Source organism: Pleurodeles waltl, chromosome 3_1 (genome assembly GCF_031143425.1).
Source record: "Pleurodeles waltl isolate 20211129_DDA chromosome 3_1, aPleWal1.hap1.20221129, whole genome shotgun sequence".
NCBI classification, from domain to species: Eukaryota; Metazoa; Chordata; class Amphibia; order Caudata; family Salamandridae; genus Pleurodeles; species Pleurodeles waltl.
Window position 1 is genome coordinate 1,393,515,534 of NC_090440.1, and position 23,927 is coordinate 1,393,539,460.

At 47.8% G+C, this 23,927-nt stretch overlaps 1 protein-coding gene across 18 annotated transcripts in view; it reads left to right on the forward strand.

Moving 5' to 3' along the window:
- The window catches only part of PUM1 (pumilio RNA binding family member 1), an 859,012-nt gene that overhangs the window by 501,523 nt on the left and 333,562 nt on the right, over nucleotides 1–23,927 (forward strand). For all 18 annotated transcript variants that reach the window (XM_069224905.1, XM_069224910.1, XM_069224908.1 and 15 more), the window contains one exon: nucleotides 2,644–2,940. In XM_069224905.1, the coding sequence (XP_069081006.1) occupies nucleotides 2,644–2,940 (297 nt within the window). The remainder of the gene's footprint in view (nucleotides 1–2,643; nucleotides 2,941–23,927) is intronic.

The following is a 23,927-nucleotide window of genomic DNA, read 5'->3' on the forward strand; positions in this document are numbered from 1 at the left end:
TACAGGGGGCATTTGTAAGATGCCCTCTGTGTGCATTTGTTATAATAAATCCAACACTGCCATCAGTGTGGGTTTATTATTCTGAGACGTTTTGTACCAAACTCCCCAGTATTGAGTGAAGCCATTATGGAACTGTGGAGTTTGTTTTGACAAAATCCCAGACCATATACTTAAAATGGCCACACTGTACTTACAATGTTTAAGAATTGACTTAGACACTGTAGGGGCATATTGCTGATGTAGCTATGCCCTCACCTGTGATATAGTGCACCCTACCTTAGGGCTTTAAGGCCTGCTAGAGAGGTGACCTACCTATGCCACAGGCAGTATTTTGTGTGCATGGCGTCCTGAGGGGGATGCCATGTCGACTTTGCCTTTTTCACCCCACCAACACACACAATCTGCAATGGCAGTGTCCATGGGTTAGATGAGTGGTCCCTTAGGGTGGCACAACAAATGCTGCAGCCCTTGGGAACCTTTGTTGGTCACAGGGCCCTTGTTATCACTGGTACCTTTTACAAGGGACTTATCTGTGTGCCAATTGTGGAAGCAGTGTTACATTTTTAGTGAAAGAACACTGGTGCAGGGGAGGGGGTAACTGCAACAAGGAGCCATTTTCCTACACAGCTGTAGACACTCACCGTCCAGGCCATGGCCTCCTGATGATGTTACCATGTACAACCAAATGGTTAAGAAGGCAGGTGAACAGTAACATGTCTCACTGGGTGAGGAAAAGGCACACAAATGTTTCCTACTGCCAACCTGCAGTGGTTTTCAGTTCTCACTGTGGTATCTCAGCCCCTTTCATTCTGACCTAGGTAAGTTGAGTTGCCAGAATATATCATTAGGAGTGCTGTAAAACTGAAATATTTGCTATGGTAAATATTATGTAGCAGAAACAATTATGTATCTGTTGAATGAAAGAATATTTCAGTGAAAATTAAGGTTACAATTGGTGTGTATTAGAGCACCTACAATGGCTTCAAAAGTTCCAAAATGCACATTTAAGGTTTTATTTAGTTACAGAACATCATAAAACTGTAACTCTTTCTGAATAATCGTTGGTCCCATCATATGCTGTTCAGTATTACTGGTCAGTCTGAACTAGTTCACAGTTCAGTGTAGTAGTATGTGTATTATTAAACCACCTAAACTGCTGTTTTTCAATACCGTTGCAATATACTTGCATGAGACAGTCTACACCCATTGTGGCTTTAGCTCGGTATGGAAATTTTGTATGTCTTGAATGACATTGACTAGGTACACTCATGTGTTGCACATTACATTACAGGTGTTGTCCATCCTTAACATATATCCTTTCAATGTTTGAATAGCAAAGGGAATTTGCAGGCAATATTGCATTTTCTGAATGGATATGACTTCTTTCATGGGGCGTGCACCTTTTACATTTAGCCTCTGAATGTGATGTTATGTTGCAACTGTATGAACATTAATTTCTTTTTGTAAATGTACTAGTCTAAGTGCACATTCTTTTGTGTAAAGTTTACTTTATTAGTTCAAAATTATATTCATTAGAATGACTATGCATGAAATCTGAGTGTTCCGAGTTAAAATAAGGTGCATCCTTGCCCTAGACAGGAATTATTTTCTTTACCAATGTACCATTCTGCAAGTAATGTAATGGTATTTTGTGCTTATAAAAGTAGTATAAACATAACCATAACTATGAAAATGTACTTCAATTGTCCCAGGTTGTTGAGATCAATGTAGCTGGCAAAGTGTTTTTGTCCTTGAAATTAGAACCTGCAGTTTACAATACCGGTTGGTCTACTTGCTAAACCTGTATTATATTTCAACATTTCCCATTTGTTTTGCTAAAATTCCTGGAGGGAAACCCCCCTGTAAAGTATAGTAAGTATAATTGCCACCTGGACTGCTTTTTACAGGCATGACAGGTATTTTAATCTCCCTGTCTGTTCAAAAATTAGAAAAATCACCTAAAGCCAGTATATTCCTCTGATCAGTACATACTTTAAACAGTAAATATAAGATGAAAGCACTTTATACTGTGTTCAACTGTTGCCTTATTGACACCGAACTGATATTTAAAGTGATAAAGACAATAAGGCTGTATTAAGAATGAGTACAGATAGTTTCATTTTAAGTTCTACTTAAGAATCAGGTTTGGGCATTTTCAGAATCTTAATACTTGAGCAGCTGGCTTGTAGTTTTCTCAGGGAAAGGTGGCAACCGTAATAGTAAGGCAGGACCAGTGTAACTGGCCAAGTGTGCCTAAAATTAAAATATCGTGCATATGTTGTCAAGAGTGGTATCTTTCTATCTTATGCATGTACCATAAAAGTAAAGGGGTGCCACAAGTAAGTTTGGTATGGGTTCGGATTCTGGCTCCGTCCCCACTGTTAGAAGTACTAGCGTGTGCCCCCCCCCCCCCCCCTCCCCCCCCAAAAAAAAGCTTGAGTCTAGTTGCGCCCCTGCATAACAGGATAGAAAAACTGTATGGTAGTATCATTTTATTGATGATTCTTTGCTGGTCAAAGTTGCTATGGTCCTTGCTTCTTTTTCTATTTGAAGATAAGCACAGAGGAAACATATTAGCGGATATGCTAGTTAAAACTGCACTTCATCTGGTTAATGTTTTTTTCATCTTTTGTTTACATTTAGCAGTGGCAGCAGCTGCAGCTTCAGCTAATGGTGGAGGGGGTGGCATGGCAGGAACTACAAATGGACCTTTTCGACAACTGGGAAATCAGCAACCACAGCCGCAGCCACAGCAGCAACCTAACAACAACCTGTCATCCAGTTCATTTTACGGCAACAACTCTTTGAGCAGCAATTCACAAGGCAGCTCACTTTTTTCACAGGGTTCCGCCCAGCCGGGAAACACCTCCCTAGGGTTTGGAAGTAGCAGTTCGTTGGGAGCCACATTAGGATCAGCACTTGGTGGTTTTGGAACTGCAGGTAGAGACCTTGTGCCATTAGCTAACAATACTTGTTCTGCATTATGCAAGAATGAAACTGTATATCATATTACCCAACAATATTTCAATGCAAAAAAGTGTAATATGAACAAGAATGTGTGGATTGATGTGCTTATTTTATGATACATAATACTTAAAAAAAAAAAAAAAAAAAAAAAAAATTCATGCTTGGTTATTAGGTGCATAGTCGGTGTTTGATAACCAAAGAAATCAAATGCACTGTCAGTTCTAACTAGTTCAGTTTGCAATGTGAATCTTTTTTTTCTGATGGAGACTTTTAGTTGTAGATTCCTCACCTTTTGAATATTCCTCAGGCATCAGACTGGATCTGGAAACTTTTTAGATAGTACTTCTGCGTGCCCAAAGGTGGCACAGTGCAGCTCCACACTGACGCTGTTCCACTCCTGAAGTGACATCTGGAGGCTAGATGAGCACCATTCCTCTGCGCTAACATCAGTTCCTTTTCATTCCTTGCCACCAGAAGCAGATCCATATTTTCTGTCATCTCCCCGAATTTTTTGTTGCCTCATTTCTTCTAAATTTCCCAGTGTGCAAGGGATGTCACCCCTATAAGACAAGTTGTCAACCATTAAGGATTGGCGCAAACAGATGTCTGAGACAGATTCTCGCAGGCATGCTTGTGGTGTCTAGAATTGGACCTCGACTCCAAGATGTGCGGTGACTGTGCGTCAAACCCAAATGCCATCAGGGAGCGGGATTCCACCCCGGAGTCGACAGAGCTGCTCTAGAAGTCTGTCTTAGTCACTCTCCAAGTATTCCAGTAAGCACAGAAAACAGTTGAAGCGGAGTTTCTCTCATTCTCGTCATTCCCACTCCCCTATCGAAGCTGACTTCGGAGCTGATTTTGAGGCACATGATAAGAGTTCCATACCTCTATGCTCCAGCTACTCGTATTGTTACCTACTCACTCCAGCGTGCCGCCAGGCTCCACTGAGCTGAGAAGCCTTCCACCTTGACTACTGCTTTTTTGTTGAGAGGAGTTAAGTGACAGAGGCTCACCCTCAGGAGGCCAGCTGGATCCTCTGACCCACTCCTGCCCTTGGAACTGGTTCCGAAGCTGCCCTCGGTGCCCACATCCACGCAATGATGGGTAAGCTGACGCAGCCCTCGCCACTCAAAAGAGGTGGCCCCAATTGTCCTATCATTGTCCCACTTAGACATTGCGCACAAATCCTACTGAGGTGCAGTTTCTGCTCTTGCATTACCACAATATGCAGCCTTCTCTACATAACCTTTTTAGGACAGTGACCAATCTTATCCCTGTGCAGAAAACAGTTGATATGTGGGCTTGCAGTACTCCAGCAGGCTAGATACCGCTCCGGGAGTAGGCTCTTTTTCTACTCCCAGCCCTGTCAAGGAACAATCTTCCTCCTACGCTATGGTTGTGCATATGATAGCTGAATACCTTGACCACCCCACCGTGGAGGTGAAAAGCAATGTGATGGCTGGGTTCTACAGTTGGGCCTGACTGCTTCTGAGCCCCTTCCTCCTTTCAATGAGGCCCTAACAGATATCCTCCTTGGGCCAAGCCATGCATATGCCTCTCCCCTCTGTTGACAGGCAAATCATCAGGCTACCCAGCTTTTTTGTTGCCGCACCCCTCACTAGAGAGCCTCATGGTTCAGGGCTCCAGCAGATACAGCAACCCAAACCATTTTCTCCCTACTCCCCCAGACAGTGAATCAAAGCAAGTGGAGAAATTCAGAAAGCACCTTTTCTCCTCAAATGGTTTGGCCCTGTGATCGATTAATGCTGACTGTATTTTGGGCTGTGCCATTCAGGCCCATTGGGAAGTGCTTAATTAAAAAAAAAAAAGTGACAGTTGCCTCATTATGAATCCACTGCAGCTTGCACTACCCATTACCCCTGCCATCACTGCCAGTGACCTTGCCAACACAATAACTAACCATTACACTCCAAGTGTGACAATTCCGACTATTCCAGGCCCAAAAGCTATATGAATGGCTTTGACAGAAGGTATTAGTTATTTTTAATGTGCATTGAATTTTAAACAACTGTTGTTCTGCTCATCTCTAAATTAGATAAACAGTGATGCCATGTGGCAGACAGTCATAGGTGCTGGTGTTGACAATTAAGTGCCAGTGCCAAGCACTGGAAAGCTTCTGCTCAAATTAAGCACCTCCTTTTGGACTCTGCACAAGTCTTCCCTAGTTTGCAAGGGAGGCAGAGGTGTGGCCTTGTGCCACTCAGTCTATGCCTCCACTGCCCCACATACCAAACCTCTTTTCTATATCCCTACAGGGTCACAGCGATCCCACAAGCCACCGGACAGCTGGGTTCTCGAAGATTGCCTGCAAGGGTTATTTCCTACCTTTCCTTTCTTCCCTCCTCACCTTACATTGTCCGCCCAGCATCTGATGGACGGCCTTATTGTGGCACGAAATGCAAGGCTATTTGGCCATAGTGGCCGTAGAGAGGGTGCCAGCTTCAGAAGTAGGGCGGGATTGTTATTTCCACTTTTTTTCTGGTGCCCAGGAGGGACAGAGGTCTTCAGCCTTTTAAGGAAATGCATCTTTGTGTATGGCCACCCTCAAAGGTTTGAACTGATACTGTTGGTATTTTGACTGAGTGCACTAAGGCCTGCTAACCAGACCTCAGGGCCCTCTACTTAGTACACATAAGTTTGATTGGCTTATACCCAAATGTCTTAAGCTAACTCACTTGTAAATCCCTAGTATATGGTACCCATGGCAGTAAGTTAGAGGGTCACCCCAGGGACTGCAGCACTGCATGTGTACCCTTTGTGTTACCAAGGCAGAACATGGCTCCTAATCTGCCACTGCAGACTGGAAGAGAAGTTTTAAATTGTTAACCAGACTTTGCCTTTTAAAGTAATGCACTAGCTTTTTAATATATGTAAGTCACCTCTAAGGTAGGCCTGGGGAGTCCTAAGTGAGAGTGCTTTTCATTACGAAGTGAAACACAGGGTTTAATTTAAAAAACCTTGTTAGAAATTGGGTCTCTATTTGGCGGAGGTATGCACCCTGTACAAGTAGGGACCACAGTCCTAGTCTGGGCAAGTCAATAATGCATCCTAAATTAGCCTGTGCTCACCTTGTAGTAGCCTGGTGCGGAGCAGGAAGGCCTAACTTGGGAGTCAGTGTGTAAAGTATGTGTGCAACACACACAATAACATCATAAGGTACACCACAGGGAAAAAAAACTTCACACAGATTTGGAAAAATAAAACTTGTTTATCTGGTTACTTTTAAGTTCAACACAATAGAGATCCAGTGCACAGATAGCGAAGTATTGGCTTTGTAGACTTAAAAATAGCAAGGTTGATGAGCAAGGGCAATAGATCTAAAGGATGGTGCAGGGACTCCTCAGCACAGGTGTACTGCATCCTGATGGACTTCGGTTCTGTCCTGGTCACGTTCCTCTCAGGGAGCAGTTAGTGTCTAGGCTGGGCAGAGCTGCTAGAATTGAAGTTGTAGGTGGGCAGCAAAGGAAAGCAGGGCCACTCCTAGTAGGTCACAGTTGCGAGAGGTGAAGTTTGGCAAAAGCCGCTCTGGTTGAAATCGAGGAAAGCAAAGGAAAGTAGGAAGGCTCTGTGTAGGTTACATGTTGGAGTGGCGAAGTTTGGCAAAAGCTGCTCAAGTTGAAATTGAAGGGGATCGGCAAAGGAAAGCAGGGCTGCTCTCAGTAGGTTTCAGATTCAAGCAGCGCCGTTTAGCAAAAGCCTCTAGAGTTGAAGTTGAAGGTGAGCTGCAAAGGAAATCAGGACTGCTCAGAGTCACTCTTGGTGTGGAGAACCAGTCTTGGGCTACCAGGCGGAGATCAGCAGGTGGCAGGCGGCGCAGCAGAGCAGGGCAGCAGTTCCAGAGAGTAGTCAATCCTGACAGTGGCAATCCTGGAACACAGCAGTCTTTTCTCCAGCAGAGTTTTCTAGATTGTAGAAGTGTACTGATTTCAGGGCGTCAGAGACAAAGTACATATACTAGAATGTGCCTTTGATGTGGGTGGTGACTACATAGAGTTCTTGTGAAGTGCACAGGTCCCCCTTGGCTCCAAACTATCAGTGGGATTTTATCAGCCCCTTTGTGTGGACTCTAGACACTACCCTTTGAGGTTTAAGAGTGTGCCCTTCCTAACCTCCTCCTGAGGAATACCCATTTGTAAGGAAATGGCTCCCTGTTGCAGTTACCCACCCCCCACTTTTTGTCTGATACTGATGCTGACTTGACTGAGAAGTGTGCTGGGACCCTGCTAACCAGGCCGCAGCACAAGTGTTCTTTCCCTACACTGTACCTTTGTCTCCACAATTGGCACAGCCCTGGCACACAAATAAGTACCTTGTAAATGGTACCCCTGGTACCAAGGGCCCTGTTGCCAGGGAAGGTCTCTAAGGGCTGCAGCATGTATAATGCCACCCTGGGTGTGCAGGTGGGGGAGAAAATGACATGGCACGCCCCTCAGAGTGCCATGCCCACCTCTCACTGCCTGTAGCATACGCAAGTCAGCCCTCTAGCAGGCCTTGCAGCCGTAAGGCAGGGTGCACTATACCACAGGTGAGGGCATAAGTGCATGAGCACTATGCCTCTACAGTGTCTAAGCAAAACCTTTTACATTGCAAGTGCAGGATAGCCATAAAGAGTATATGGTCTGGGAGTCTGTCAGTTACGAACTCCAGAGTTCCATAATGGTTACACTGAAATCTGGGAAGTTTGGTATCAAACTTCTCAACACAATAAATGCACACTGATGCCAGTGTGGGATTTATTGTAAAATACACCCAAAGGGCATCTTAGAGATGCCCCTTGAATACCAGTCAGACTCCTAGTGCTAGGCTGACCAGTTTCTGCCAGCCTGCCACAACCAGACAAGTTTCTGGCCACGAGGGGTGAGTGCCGTGGCCACTCTGTGGCCAGCAATAAAGCCTGTACTGGGTGGAGGTGCTTCTCACCTCCCCGTGCAGGAACTGTAACACCTGGAGGCGAGCCTCAAAGGCTCATGCCTTTTGTTATAGGACCCCAGGGCATCCCAGCAAATGGAGATGCCCACCCCTCCGGCCACTGCCCCAACTTTTGGCGGCAAGGCTGGAGGAGCTAATGAGGAAAACAAGGAGGAGTCACCCACCAGTCAGGACAGCCCCTAAGGTACCCTGAGCTGAGGTGGCTCCTGCCTTTAGAAATTCTCCATCTTGAGATTGGAGGATTCCCCCAATAGGAATAGGGGTGTGCCCCCCCTCCCCTCAATGAGGAGGCACAAAGAGGGTGTAGCCACCCTCCAGGACAGTAGCCTTTGGGTACTGCCCCCGCCCCCGACCTAAACACACCTCTAAATTTAGTATTTAGGGGCAACCCTGAACCCACAAAATCAGATTCCTGCAACCTGAAGAAAGGAGGATTGCTGACCTGAAAGCCCCGCAGAGACGACGAAGACACCATCTGACTTGGCCCCACCCCTACCGGCCTGTCTCCAGACTCAAAGAACCTGCACAGCGACGCATCCGACAGGGACCAGCGACCTCTGAGGACTCGGAGGACTGGCCTGAACCCGAAGGAACAAGAAACTCCAGAGAACAGCAGCACTGTTCAAAAACAGCAACGACTTTGCAACTTTGAAAGAACTCTCCCTTCCCGCCGGAAGCGTGAGACTTCTCACTCTGCACCCGATGCCCCTGGCTCGAGCTCCAGAGAACAAACACCGCAGAGAGGACTCCCAGGTGACTGACAACGTGAGTAACCTGAGTTGACCCCCCTGCACCCAAGCACTGCACCCGCAGCCCCCAGGAAAGAGTGGAACCACCCACCATTGCAGCAGTGCCCATCAGGCGGCCCTCATCCTAGCCCAGTCGGTGGCTGGCCCGAGAAGCCCCCCTATGCCCTGCCTGCATCGTCTAAGTGACCCCTGGGTCCCTCCATTACTTCCTATAGCAAACCCGATACCTACTTTGCGCACTGCACCCGGCCGCCCCTGTGCCGCTGAGGGTGTGTTCTGTCTGCCTGTTAGCATCTCCCCCAGTGCTCTACAAAACCCCCCTGGTCTACTCCCCAAGGAAGCAGGTACTTACCTGCCAGCAGACCGGAACCGGAGCACCCCTGTTCTCCATAGGTGCCTATGTGTTTTGGGCCCTCCTTTGACCTCTGCACCTGACCGGCCCTGTGTTGCTGGTGCAGTGACTTTGGGGTTGCCTTGAACCCCCAACTGTGGGCTGCCTATGCCCAGGAGACTGACTGTGTAAGTGCCTTACTTATCTGCAAAACCTAACCAAACTTACCTCCCCTATGAACTGTTGATTCTTTTAAAATAGCTTATTGCCATTTTATCCTAAACTGTGTGTACTACTGTTTTAAATCAAAGTTCCCTACTTCCCTGTGTGAAGTACCTTGCATTTTATGTAGTTACCTCAAATCTTGTGGTTCTAAAATAAATTAAGAAAATATATGTTCGATGGCATCTGTCGCTGTAGATACGCATGTTCTGCAATAGCTCGCCATCTGGTGTTGGGCCGGAGTGTTACAAGTTGTTTTTCTTCGAAGAAGTCTTTCGAGTCACGGGACCGAGTGACTCCTCCTTTTGTCTCCATTGCGCATGGGCGTCGACTCCATCCTCGATTGTTTTTTTTCCGCCATCGGGTTCGGACGTGTTCCTGTCGCTCCGAGTTTCGGAACAGAAAAAATAGTTAATTTCGGAAGATTTTCGTCGGTATTGTTGCGTACGGGATCGGCATACCTACATTCAACACCGCATCGAAGATCGAAGAGCTCCGGTGCCCTTCGGGGTAATTTTTCGATCCTCCGTCGGGGCCTGGTCGGCCCGACCGCGTGCTGAAGAACGCCGATGGAACGGACCCCGTTCCGTTTCTGCCCCAAATGCCACAATAAATACCCCTACACAGACCAACACTTGGTCTGCAACCTGTGCCTGTCACCTGAGCACAGCGAAGACACCTGCGAGGCCTGTCGTGCGTTCCGGTCCAGAAAAACACTCCGAGACCGTCGAGCCAGAAGACTTCAAATGGCGTCCGCACCGACAGCCCGACGGGAGTTCGAGGAACAGGAAGAGGAAGGTACCTTCTCGATCCAAGACTCAGACTCCGAAGGATTCGACGATACACAAACCGTGAGTAAGAAGTCGAAAACCACACAAAGAAACATTTACAAGGCCCAGGGGACGCCACTGCCATCAGGCCATGGCTCAACCCATAAAATCGGTGACCGACCGTCAGCACCGAAAAAGGCCCAAACAGTGCCGAGATCGTCCGACTCCGGTCGAGACACCGGCACGCAGCCTTCTCGGGACCGAGAAAGTGCTGGAGACAAGCCTCGACACCGAGATGCCGGTGTGGACACGGCTCGACGCCGAGACAGCGGCACCGAAACAGATCGACGCCGAGAGGTTTCGGCCCCGAAAAGGAAAAAAGTCACCTCGGAGCCGAAAAAACACGCAGACACAGTTTCGACGCCGAAACAAACTGCAAGCGACCCAGCTTCAGGCTCTTATACAGAAGAGCACTCGCTAACCTCCCAAATGCAGAAGCATAGGTTTGAGGAAGAGCTACAAGCAACGGATGCGGACCATACGCAAAAGCGTATCTTCATTCAGCAGGGGACAGGAAAAATAAGCACCCTTCCCCCCATTAGGAGAAAGAGAAGGTTGGAGTTCCAGACGGAACAAGCACCACAACCAAAAGTGGTGAAAAGAGTTACACCACCACCCTCTCCTCCGCCCGTGATTAACGTTTCACCAGCACAAACGCCATCACACTCCCCAGCTCACACCACCATGAGCCAGGGTGACCAAGACCAGGACGCATGGGACCTATACGACGCCCCAGTGTCAGATAACAGCCCAGAGGCATACCCTACAAAACCATCTCCACCAGAAGACAGCACCGCGTACTCTCAGGTGGTGGCTAGAGCAGCACAATTTCACAACGTAAGCCTCCACTCAGAACAGGTCGAGGATGATTTCCTGTTCAACACACTCTCCTCCACCCACAGCTCCTACCAAAGCCTGCCTATGCTCCCTGGTATGCTCCGGCACGCAAAAGACATATTTAAGGACCCGGTCAAAAGTAGGGCAATCACACCAAGGGTGGAAAAAAAGTATAAGCCGCCTCCTACAGACCCGGCTTTCATCACAACACAGCTGCCACCAGACTCTGTTGTTGTAGGAGCAGCTAGGAAAAGGGCCAACTCTCACACATCTGGAGATGCACCACCCCCAGATAAAGAAAGCCGCAAGTTTGATGCAGCTGGTAAAAGAGTCGCAGCACAAGCTGCAAACCAGTGGCGCATCGCGAACTCCCAGGCACTACTTGCGCGCTATGACAGAGCCCACTGGGACGAGATGCAACATCTCATTGAACATCTGCCCAAAGACTTCCAAAATAGGGCAAAACAAGTGGTTGAGGAGGGACAGGCCATCTCCAACAACCAGATCCGCTCCTCCATGGACGCTGCAGATACAGCTGCACGGACAATTAATACATCTGTAACTATCAGAAGGCATGCATGGCTCCGAACGTCTGGATTTAAACCAGAGATTCAACAAGCAGTTCTCAATATGCCTTTTAATGAAAAAGAACTGTTCGGTCCAGAAGTGGACACAGCGATTGAGAAACTCAAAAAAGATACGGACACTGCCAAAGCCATGGGCGCACTCTACTCCCCGCAGAGCAGAGGGAATTACAGCTCATTCCGTAAACCGCCCTTTCGAGGGGGGTTTCGGGGTCAAAGCACACAAGCCAGCACCTCACAAGCCACACCGTCCAGTTACCAAGGACAGTATAGAGGAGGTTTTCGGGGACAATATAGAGGAGGGCAATTCCCTCGAAATAGAGGAAGATTCCAAAGCCCCAAAACCCCTACTACTAAACAGTGACTCACATGTCACTCACCCCCTCCACACAACACCAGTGGGGGGACGAATAGGTCATTATTACAGAGCATGGGAGAAAATCACTACAGACACTTGGGTTCTAGCAATTATCCAACATGGTTACTGCATAGAATTTCTACAGTTCCCTCCAAACATACCACCAAAAGCACAAAATTTAACAACACACCATTCCAATCTCCTAGAGATAGAAGTGCAGGCACTATTGCAAAAGAATGCAATCGAATTAGTGCCAAACACACAAATAAACACAGGAGTTTACTCACTGTACTTTCTGATACCAAAGAAGGACAAAACACTGAGACCAATCCTAGACCTCAGAGTAGTCAACACTTTCATCAAATCAGACCACTTCCACATGGTCACACTACAAGAAGTATTGCCATTGCTAAAGCTGCACGACTACATGGCAACTTTAGACCTCAAGGATGCTTATTTCCATATACCAATTCACCCATCGCACAGGAAATACCTAAGGTTTGTATTCAAAGGAATACATTACCAATTCAAGGTACTGCCTTTCGGATTAACAACCGCACCAAGAGTCTTTACCAAATGTCTAGCGGTAGTCGCTGCACACATCAGAAGGCAGCAAATACATGTGTTCCCATATCTAGACGACTGGCTAATCAAGGCCCATTCGTTAATAGAGTGCTCAAATCACACAAATCATATCATACAAACCCTCTTCAAACTAGGGTTCACCGTCAATTTCACAAAATCCAAGATTCGGCCACGCAAGGTACAACAATACCTGGGAGCCATAATAGACACATCAAAGGGAGTAGCCACTCCAAGTCCACAAAGAATTCAAAATTTCAACACCATCATACAACGCATGTATCCAACACAAAAGATACAAGCAAAGATGGTATTACAACTCCTAGGCATGATGTCATCATGCATAGCCATTGTCCCAAACGCAAGACTGCACATGAGGCCCTTACAACAATGCCTAGCATCACAGTGGTCTCAAGCACAGGGTCACCTTCTAGATCTGGTGTTAATAGACCGCCAAACTTACCTCTCGCTTCTGTGGTGGAACAACATAAATTTAAACAAGGGGCGGCCTTTTCAAGACCCAGTGCCACAATACGTAATAACAACAGATGCTTCCATGACAGGGTGGGGAGCACACCTCGATCAACACAGCATACAAGGACAATGGAACGTACATCAAACAAAACTGCATATCAATCACCTAGAACTTCTTGCAGTTTTTCAAGCACTAAAAGCTTTCCAACCAATAATAGTTCACAAATACATTCTCGTCAAAACAGACAACATGACAACAATGTATTATCTAAACAAGCAGGGAGTGACGCACTCCACGCAGTTAAGCATGTTAGCACAAAAAATTTGGCATTGGGCAATTCACAACCAAATTCGCCTAATTGCACAGTTTATACCAGGGATACAAAATCAACTCGCAGACAATCTCTCTCGAGATCACCAACAGGTCCACGAATGGGAAATTCACCCCCAAATACTGAACACTTATTTCAAACTCTGGGGAACACCTCAGATAGACTTGTTTGCGACAAGGGAGAACGCAAAATGCCAAAACTTCGCATCCAGATACCCACACAAACAATCCCAAGGCAATGCCCTATGGATGAACTGGTCAGGGATATTTGCTTACGCTTTTCCTCCTCTCCCTCTCCTTCCTTACCTGGTAAACAAACTCAGTCAAAGCAAACTCAAACTCATATTGATAGCACCAACTTGGGCAAGGCAACCCTGGTACACAACGCTGCTAGACCTATCAGTGGTACCCTGCATCAAATTGCCCAACAGGCCAGATCTGTTGACACAGCACAACCAAAAGATCAGACACCCAGATCCAGCATCGCTGAATCTAGCAATCTGGCTCCTGAAATCCTAGAATTCGGGCACTTACAACTTACCCAAGAATGTATGGAAGTCATAAAACAAGCAAGAAGGCCATCCACCAGGCACTGCTATGCAAGTAAATGGAAGAGGTTTGTTTGCTACTGCCATATTAATCAAATACAACCATTACACACCACTCCAGAACATGTAGTGGGTTACTTGCTTCACTTACAAAAATCTAACCTAGCTTTCTCTTCCATTAAGATTCACCTTGCAACAATATCTGCATACCTGCAGACTACCTATTCAACTTCCCTATATAAAATACCAGTCATTAAAGCATTCATGGAGGGCCTTAGGAGAATTATACCACCAAGAACACTACCTGTTCCTTCATGGAACCTAAATGTTGTCCTAACTAGACTTATGGGTCCACCTTTTGAACCCATGCACTCCTGCGACATACAGTTCCTAACCTGGAAGGTGGCATTTCTCATCGCCATTACTTCCCTGAGAAGAGTAAGCGAGATTCAGGCGTTTACTATACAGGAACCTTTTATACAACTACACAAAAATAAAGTCGTCCTAAGGACCAATCCTAAATTTTTGCCAAAGGTTATTTCACCGTTCCATCTAAATCAAACAGTGGAACTTCCGGTGTTCTTTCCACAGCCAGATACCGTAGCTGAAAGGGCACTACATACATTAGATGTCAAAAGAGCATTAATGTATTACATTGACAGAACAAAGAACATCAGAAAGACTAAACAACTCTTTATTGCATTTCAAAAACCTCATGCAGGAAACCCAATTTCAAAACAAGGTATAGCCAGATGGATAGTTAAATGCATCCAAATCTGCTACCTTAAAGCTAAACGACAGCTGCCCATTACACCAAGGGCACACTCAACCAGAAAAAAAGGTGCTACCATGGCCTTTCTAGGAAACATCCCAATGCAAGAAATATGTAAGGCAGCCACATGGTCTACGCCTCACACATTCACCAAGCACTACTGTGTAGACGTGTTATCCGCACAACAAGCCACAGTAGGTCAAGCTGTATTAAGGACATTATTTCAGACTACTTCCACTCCTACAGGCTGATCCACCGCTTTTGGGGAAATAACTGCTTACTAGTCTATTGCAGAACATGCGTATCTACAGCGACAGATGCCATCGAACTGAAAATGTCACTTACCCAGTGTACATCTGTTCGTGGCATCAGTCGCAGTAGATTCGCATGTGCCCACCCGCCTCCCCGGGAGCCTGTAGCAGTTTGGAAGTTACCTTCAATTATTTATATATGTATCATCTCAACCTTAAATAAGTGCATACTTAGTCACTCCATTGCATGGGCACTATTACTACAATTCAACTCCTACCTCACCCTCTGCGGGGAAAAACAATCGAGGATGGAGTCGACGCCCATGCGCAATGGAGACAAAAGGAGGAGTCACTCGGTCCCGTGACTCGAAAGACTTCTTCGAAGAAAAACAACTTGTAACACTCCGGCCCAACACCAGATGGCGAGCTATTGCAGAACATGCGAATCTACTGCGACTGATGCCACGAACAGATGTACACTGGGTAAGTGACATTTTCATTTTCTATATAAAAACTATTGGCCTGGAGTTAAGTCTTTGAGTGTGTGTTCCTCATTTATTGCCTGTGTGTGTACAACAAATGCTTAACGCTACCCTTTGATAAGCCTACTGCTCGACCACATTACCACAAAATAGAGCATTTGAATGATCTAATTTTGCCACTATCAACCTCTAAGAGGAACCCTTGGACTCTGTGCACACTATCTCTCACTTTGAGATAGTATATACAGAGCCAACCTTAGAATCAAGATGGCAGAACCCAGGGACGGTCTGAAGGAGCTCTGGGCACTACCCCTGGGGTGCTGATGGACAGGGGAGTGGTCAGTCCCCTTTCCTTTGTCCAGTTTCGCACCAGCGCAGAGACTAAGGGCCCCTGAACCGGTGTGGACTGGTTTATGCACAGAGGGCATCAAATATGCCCTTCAAAGCAAACCACGCCTCCCAAGCCAGTCACACCTATTTCCAAAGGGAGAGGGTGTTACGTACCTCTCCCAAAGGAAATCATTTGTTCTGCTTCCAGGGCTTGATCAAATCAAGCAGCAGGGGGCAGACACCTGTCTGAGGAGTGGCAGTAGCGGGCTGCCTGAGAAACCCTGGAAGACTGGTGGTAGCAATGCTGTGGGTCCTCTAAGGAGCCCCTGAATGCATAGAATCATACTTCCAACACTTGCAATAGTATTGTGGTATGATTCTGACGTATTTGATACCAGTTATGACCAGGTTCAGAGTTATCATTATGTAGCTGAACATAGGCAATGACCTATGTCCAGAACATATATAAAATGGCGTCCCCGCACTCACGAAGTCCAGAAAAATGGTGCTGGAGTTTGAGAAGACATCTCAGGTAGTGCAGGGCTATCTTCACACACAGGTGCCTGCACCCGGCCCTCTGGGCTGAGAGGGCCTACCATAGGGGTGACTTACAGTGAGCTGGTGCAGTGACCTGTACTGAAACCGGGTGGTGCACCTGGTTTACGCAGACTGCAAAGGCAGACCTGCTGAACCCTTTGCATGGGCTCCCTATAAATGGCAGAATAACAGCTGCAGCCCTTGGGGATCCCCTGGAACCCCCAATGCCCTGGGTACCTAGGTGCCATATACTAGGGACTTACATGGGGGTGGGGCACAGTATGCCAATTGCCGGAAGAAGAAGATACAATATAGAAGAGAGAGCAAAACTACTGAGGTCCTGGTTTGCAGGAACCCAGTAGACAGTCAATCATACTGACAAGAGGCTGAAAATGGGGGTAACCATGCCAAGAAAGAGAGCTATTTCCTACAGTGTTATATAGACTGTGACCTCGCATCGGGTGGACGACGTCAGTACGGAGTTGTGCAACGCCCTCTTCCGACGCACAGACATGCTGGGGGAAAGTGTTTCTGGATTCAAGGTTGCATCTTGGGAAGATTCTAAAGGAATCTGCAGCTAGATCCTGTCTCTACCAGGAAATGTGTCACTGAAGGTAAGTAACTTGTTCTTCAGGGCCCTAGTTTTGACACACCAGTGGTCAGTGTTCTTCTTGGCTCTGCGCTTCTTTCATGGAAAGTCGTAAAAAAGAGCACTGACATCAGTACTCAAGGGGAGAAGGGGGAATGGGGTGCCTGTATAGGGCCTGCAACGTCATATCTGGCGAGCACAACGCCGATGATGGATGGAGATCTGATCGACGCCACCTAACGTGCAGGGTTACTGCTTGATAAAACACTATCCGGTTCCAGACTGACACTTTGGGGAAATTCTAAGATAAGAAATCTGCAATCAGATATTGTCTCTACCAGATAGAGCATTACCAAAGGTAAGTAACTTGTCCTTTTGTGTTGCTTGGAACACCTATTCAGTTGTGAGATGCTTATGTTAGTCATTTTCCTCCCTCATTTTATGGTGATAAGGGATTTGTGGACTTTTTAAGCTATTAAATTATTAAAATGTCCAAATGTATGTTTTTTGCATGGAAACTATAAATTAACATTGCCTAACATTGTTAAAAATAAATGTTCATATACATATAACAATTAATACAACCATTGATAACCATGCAGTTGATCCTAATACCCAGCATGTGCTTCAAATTGAGTTTAAAGGATGGTTCTCTTCATTCCTGTACATGCATACTTTCACTACAGGTCACTACACCAGGTCACTGTAAGTCACCCCTATGGTAGTCTCTCCTAGCCCAGAGGGCAGGTTGCAGATACCTGTGTGTGAGGGCACTCCTGCCTGAGCAGTGGTGCCCCTACAAACTCTAGCTCCATTGCACTGGGCTTTGTAAGTGCGGGAAGCCAATTTACCCATGTACTGGACACAGGTCACTTACCTGTGTCCAGCTCCAAAATGGTAACTCCTAACCTGGGCATGTTTGGTATCAAGCATGTTGGAATCATAACCCAATACTGTTGCCAGTGTTGATTGTATGATTCCATGCACTCTGGGGGTTCCTTGCAGGACCCCCATCATTGATCCTACTAGTCTTCTGGGGTTTTCCAGGCAACCTGTCCTGCTGCCACCCCTCAGACAGATTTCTGCCCTCCTGCTGCTTGACCAGCTGAAGCAGAACAAAGGATTTCCTGTGGGAGGTAACGACCCTCTCCCTTGGAAGTAGATGTGACATGGCTTGGGAGGGTTAGCCTCTCCAAGCCACCAGTATGCTTTGAAAGGCATGTTTGATGCCCTCCTTGCTTAATCAGGTTTGCACCGGTCAAGGGACCCTGGGTCTCTGCTCTGGTACGAAGCTAGACAATGGAAAAGGGAGTGACCACTCCCCTGTCCATCTCCACATCAGGGGTGGTGCCCATAGCTCCTCCTGGTGGCCACTTGAGTCTGCCATCTTGAAACCATCTGAGTGACCAGGTCAGGCAAATTATGTTACAGCCCCCTCCCGAAAGGTGGTCACCCTGCTAGGTGACCAGTCCCCTTCTTGGGCTATTTAGGGTCTGGTCTTCCTCTTGGTTGGGTCCTCAGATTTGACGTGCAAGATTCCAGCTGGACTCCCCTGCATCGTTTACTTCGTCTTCTGGCCACTGGAACTTCAACTGGACCCTCCGGGAACTGTCAATCTGCAACTTGAGAGACAATGCAACATTGTTTGTCCGGGTCCTTCCAGCAACTGCAACATTTCCCTGGCTGTGCATCCTCTGAGGGCGACTAGTCTTCAGCCTGCTTGAGAAGTATGGACTCCTCTCTCTTGGAGGGATGGAGTCACTCCCCTGGATCTGCAGACGACGACTAGCTGTGTGGATCTTTTCTCCTTCAGAGCTGCATGGATCCTGTATCACAGGTGGTGGTCTGGAGTGGTCCCCTCTACCAGCTATCCAACTTAGGGGACGGTAAGCCCTTCCCTCTCCTTGCAGGACAGTACCCCCTGTACACTCTTGCAGCTACCAAGGCTTGTTTGTTCTTCCTCCAAGGGATCTCCAGGCTCCCTGTAGCCCTGGCCCCCAGCACTCCCTCCTGCAAAGCACAGTCTCCTGCCTGCTGCTCCAGCGACATGGGACTCCACATCATGTGTGTTGAGTGGGCCATACTGCGACTCCTGTGCCTGCTGCCAGTGAGTTGCCTGTGGGGGCTTCCTACTCTTCCTGTGACTGTCCCAGCTGCTGAGGGTCACCCCGGAACCCACTCCTTAGGTTGAGTCCCCTGGACCTTGCTGGTCCTCATCAGTCTTGCAAACCTTTTTTTCAGTCTTTCATTTACCAAAGCTTGTTGGTGGTTTTCCAGCACCAATAACCGACTGCATCTCGACCACCAACATGGGACATCACTTGCATCACTTCTGGGACTCCTCTTTAGCTCTTGTGTTGCACTGCTGACCTTTGTCCACTGTCGACCTGGTCCTGCATCCATAGAAGTGTGGGTATCGGCTCCTGCCACAACCAGACACTCTAACTGGACTTGGTCCCATTCCTTTAAAGGTCCTCTTCTGTCAAGATCCACCTTTGGGTGCTTCCATTCTTAGTTGGGTCTTGCACAATCCTTTTCCGCAGTCTTACTTTTGCTTTTTGGGAAAACCAAGTGTAGGAAGTTGGCTCTGTATGTGCTATTTCAAAGTAAGGAATAGCATGCACAGAGTCCAAGGGTTCCCCTTAGAGGTAAAATAGTGGTAAAAATAGATAATACTAATGCTCTATTTTGTGGTAGTGTGGTCGAGCAGTAGGCTTATCCAAGGAGTAGTGTTAAGCATTTGTTGTACATACACATAGACAATAAATGAGGTACACACACTCAGAGACAAATCCAGCCAATAGGTTTTGTTATAGAAAAATATCTTTTCTTAGTTTATTTTAAGAACCACAGGTTCAAATTTAACATGTAATATCTTGTTTGAAAGGTATTGCAGGTAAGTACATTAGGAACCTTGAATCATTTCAATTGCATGTATACTTTTCAAGTTATTGACAAATAGCTATTTCAAAAGTGGACACTTAGTGCAATTTTCACAGTTCCTGGGGGAGGTAAGTTTTTGTTAGTTTTACCAGGTAAGTAAGACACTTACAGGGTTCAGTTCTTGGTCCAAGGTAGCCCACCGTTGGGGGTTCAGAGCAACCCCAAAGTCACCACACCAGCAGCTCAGGGCCGGTCAGGTGCAGAGTCCAAAGTGGTGCCCCAAAACGCATAGGCTAGAATGGAGAGAAGGGGGTGCCCCGGTTCCGGTCTGCTTGCAGGTAAGTACCCGCGTCTTCGGAGGGCAGACCAGGGGGGTTTTGTAGGGCACCGGGGGGGACACAAGCCCACACAGAAATTTCACCCTCAGCAGCGCGGGGGCGGCCGGGTGCAGTGTAGAAACAAGCGTCGGATTTGCAATGTTAGTCTATGAGAGATCAACGGATCTCTTCAGCGCTGCAGGCAGGCAAGGGGGGGCTTCCTCGGGGAAACCTCCACTTGGGCAAGGGAGAGGGACTCCTGGGGGTCACTTCTCCAGTGAAAGTCCGGTCCTTCAGGTCCTGGGGGCTGCGGGTGCAGGGTCTCTTCCAGGCGTCGGGACTTAGGTTTCAGAGAGTCGCGGTCAGGGGAAGCCTCGGGATTCCCTCTGCAGGCGGCGCTTTGGGGGCTCAGGGGGGACAGGTTTTGGTACTCACAGTCGTAGAGTAGTCCGGGGGTCCTCCCTGAGGTGTTGGTTCTCCACCAGCCGAGTCGGGGTCGCCGGGTGCAGTGTTGCAAGTCTCACGCTTCTTGCGGGGAGATTGCAGGGTCTTTAAAGCTGCTCCTTGAAACAAAGTTGCAGTCTTTTTGGAGCAGGTCCGCTGTCCTCTGGAGTTTCTTGTCCTTTTCGAAGCAGGGCAGTCCTCAGAGGATTCAGAGGTCGCTGGTCCCTTGGAAGGCGTCGCTGGAGCAGAGTTCTTTGGAAGGCAGGAGACAGGCCGGTGAGTTTCTGGAGCCAAGGCAGTTGTCGTCTTCTGGTCTTCCTCTGCAGGGGTTTTCAGCTAGGCAGTCCTTCTTCTTGTAGTTTGCAGGAATCTAATTTTCTAGGGTTCAGGGTAGCCCTTAAATACTAAATTTAAGGGCGTGTTTAGGTCTGGGGGGTTAGTAGCCAATGGCTACTAGCCCTTAGGGTGGGTACACCCTCTTTGTGCCTCCTCCCAAGGGGAGGGGGTCACAATCCTAACCCTATTGGGGGAATCCTCCATCTGCAAGATGGAGGATTTCTAAAAGTTAGAGTCACCTCAGCTCAGGACACCTTAGGGTCTGTCCTGACTGGCCAGTGACTCCTCCTTGTTATTCTCATTATTTTCTCCGGCCTTGCCGCCAAAAGTGGGGGCCGGGGCCGGAGGGGGCGGGCAACTCCACTAGCTGGAGTGTCCTGCGGTGCTGTGACAAAGGGGTGAGCCTTTGAGGCTCACCGCCAGGTGTTACAGCTCCTGCCTGGGGGAGGTGTTAGCATCTCCACCCAGTGCAGGCTTTGTTACTGGCCTCAGAGTGACAAAGGCACTCTCCCCATGGGGCCAGCAACATGTCTCTAGTGTGGCAGGCTGCTGGAACTAGTCAGCCTACACAGATAGTCGGTTAAGTTTCAGGGGGCACCTCTAAGGTGCCCTCTGGGGTGTATTTTGCAATACAATGTACACTGGCATCAGTGTGCATTTATTGTGCTGAGAGGTTTGATACCAAACTTCCCAGTTTTCAGTGTAGCCATTATGGTGCTGTGGAGTTCGTGCATGACAGACTCCCAGACCATGTACTCTTATGGCTACCCTGCACTTACAATGTCTAAGGTTTTGCTTAGACACTGTAGGGGCACAGTGCTCATGCACTGGTGCCCTCACCTATGGTATAGTGCACCCTGCCTTAGGGCTGTAAGGCCTGCTAGAGGGGTGACTTATCTATACTGCATAGGCAGTGTGAGGTTGGCATGGCACCCTGAGGGGAGTGCCATGTCGACTTACTCGTTTTGTCCTCACCAGCACACACAAGCTGGCAAGCAGTGTGTCTGTGCTGAGTGAGGGGTCCCCAGGGTGGAATAAGATATGCTGCAGCCCTTAGAGACCTTCCCTGGCATCAGGGCCCTTGGTACCAGGGGTACCAGTTACAAGGGACTTACCTGGATGCCAGGGTGTGCCAATTGTGTAAACAAAAGTACAGGTTAGGGAAAGAACACTGGTGCTGGGGCCTGGTTAGCAGGCCTCAGCACACTTTCAATTGTAAACATAGCATCAGCAAAGGCAAAAAGTCAGGGGGCAACCATGCCAAGGAGGCATTTCCTTACACAACCCCCCCCCCCCCCCCCAAACGAAAGAGGATGAGACTAACCTTTCCCAAGAGAGTCTTCATTTTCTAAGTGGAAGAACCTGGAAAGGCCATCTGCATTGGCATGGGCAGTCCCAGGTCTGTGTTCCACTATAAAGTCCATTCCCTGTAGGGAGATGGACCACCTCAACAGTTTAGGATTTTCACCTTTCATTTGCATCAGCCATTTGAGAGGTCTGTGGTCAGTTTGAACTAGGAAGTGAGTCCCAAAGAGGTATGGTCTCAGCTTCTTCAGGGACCAAACCACAGCAAAGGCCTCCCTCTCAATGGCACTCCAACGCTGCTCCCTGGGGAGTAACCTCCTGCTAATGAAAGCAACAGGCTGGTCAAGGCCATCATCATTTGTTTGGGACAAAACTGCCCCTATCCCATGTTCAGAGGCATCTGTCTGCACAATGAACTGCTTAGAATAATCTGGAGCTTTTAGAACTGGTGCTGAGCACATTGCTTGTTTCAGGGTGTCAAAGGCCTGTTGGCATTCCACAGTCCAGTTCACTTTCTTGGGCATTTTCTTGGAGGTGAGTTCAGTGAGGGCTGTCACAATGGATCCATATCCCTTCACAAACCTCCTGTAATACCCAGTCAAGCCAAGGAATGCCCTGACTTGAGTCTGGGTTTTTGGAGCTACCCAGTCCAGGATAGTCTGGATCTTGGGTTGGAGTGGCTGAACTAGGCCTCCACCTACAAGGTGGCCCAAGTAAACCACAGTTCCCTGCCCTATCTGGCATTTGGATGCCTTGATAGAGAGGCCTGCAGATTGCAGTGCCTTCAAAACCTTCTTCAGGTGGACCAGGTGATCCTGCCAGGTGGAGCTAAAGACAGCAATATCATCAAGATAAGCTGTGCTAAAGGACTCCAAGCCAGCAAGGACTTGATTCACCAACCTTTGGAAGGTGGCAGGGCATTCTTTAAACCAAAGGGCATAACAGTAAACTGATAATGCCCATCAGGTGTGGAGAATGCTGTTTTCTCTTTTGCTCCAGGTGCCATTTTTATTTGCCAGTACCCTGCTGTCAAGTCAAAGGTACTTAAGAATTTGGCAGCACCTAATTTATCTATGAGCTCATCAGCTCTAGGAATTGGATGAGCATCTGTCTTGGTGACAGAATTGAGCCCTCTGTAGTCCACACAAAACCTCATCTCTTTCTTTCCATCTTTGGTGTGAGGTTTGGGGACTAAGACCACTGGGCTAGCCCAGGGGCTGTCAGAGCGCTCAATTACTCCCAATTCCAGCATCTTGTGGACTTCCACCTTAATGCTTTCCTTAACATGGTCAGATTGTCTAAAGATTTTGTTTTTGACAGGCATGCTGTCTCCTGTGTCCACATCATGGGTACACAGGTGTGTCTGACCAGGGGTTAAGGAGAAGAGTTCAGGAAACTGTTGTAGGACTCTCCTACAATCAGCTTGCTGTTGGCCCGAGAGGGTGTCTGAGTAGATCACTCCATCCACTGAGCCATCTTTTGGGTCTGATGACAGAAGATCAGGGAGAGGTTCACTCTCTGCCTCCTGATCCTCATCTGTTACCATCAACAGATTTACATCAGCCCTGTCATGGAAGAGCTTAAGGCGGTTCACATGGATCACCCTCTTGGGGCTCCTGCTTGTGCCCAGGTCCACCAGGTAGGTGACCTGACTCTTCCTTTCTAGCACTGGGTAAGGGCCACTCCATTTGTCCTGGAGTGCCCTGGGAGCCACAGGCTCCAGAACCCAGACTTTCTGCCCTGGTTGGAACTCAACCAGTGCAGCCTTTTGGTCATACCAAAACTTCTGGAGCTGTTGGCTGGCCTCAAGGTTTTTGCTTGCCTTTTCCATGTACTCTGCCATTCTAGAGCGAAGGCCAAGTACATAGTCCACTATGTCCTGTTTAGGCTCATGAAGAGGTCTCTCCCAGCCTTCTTT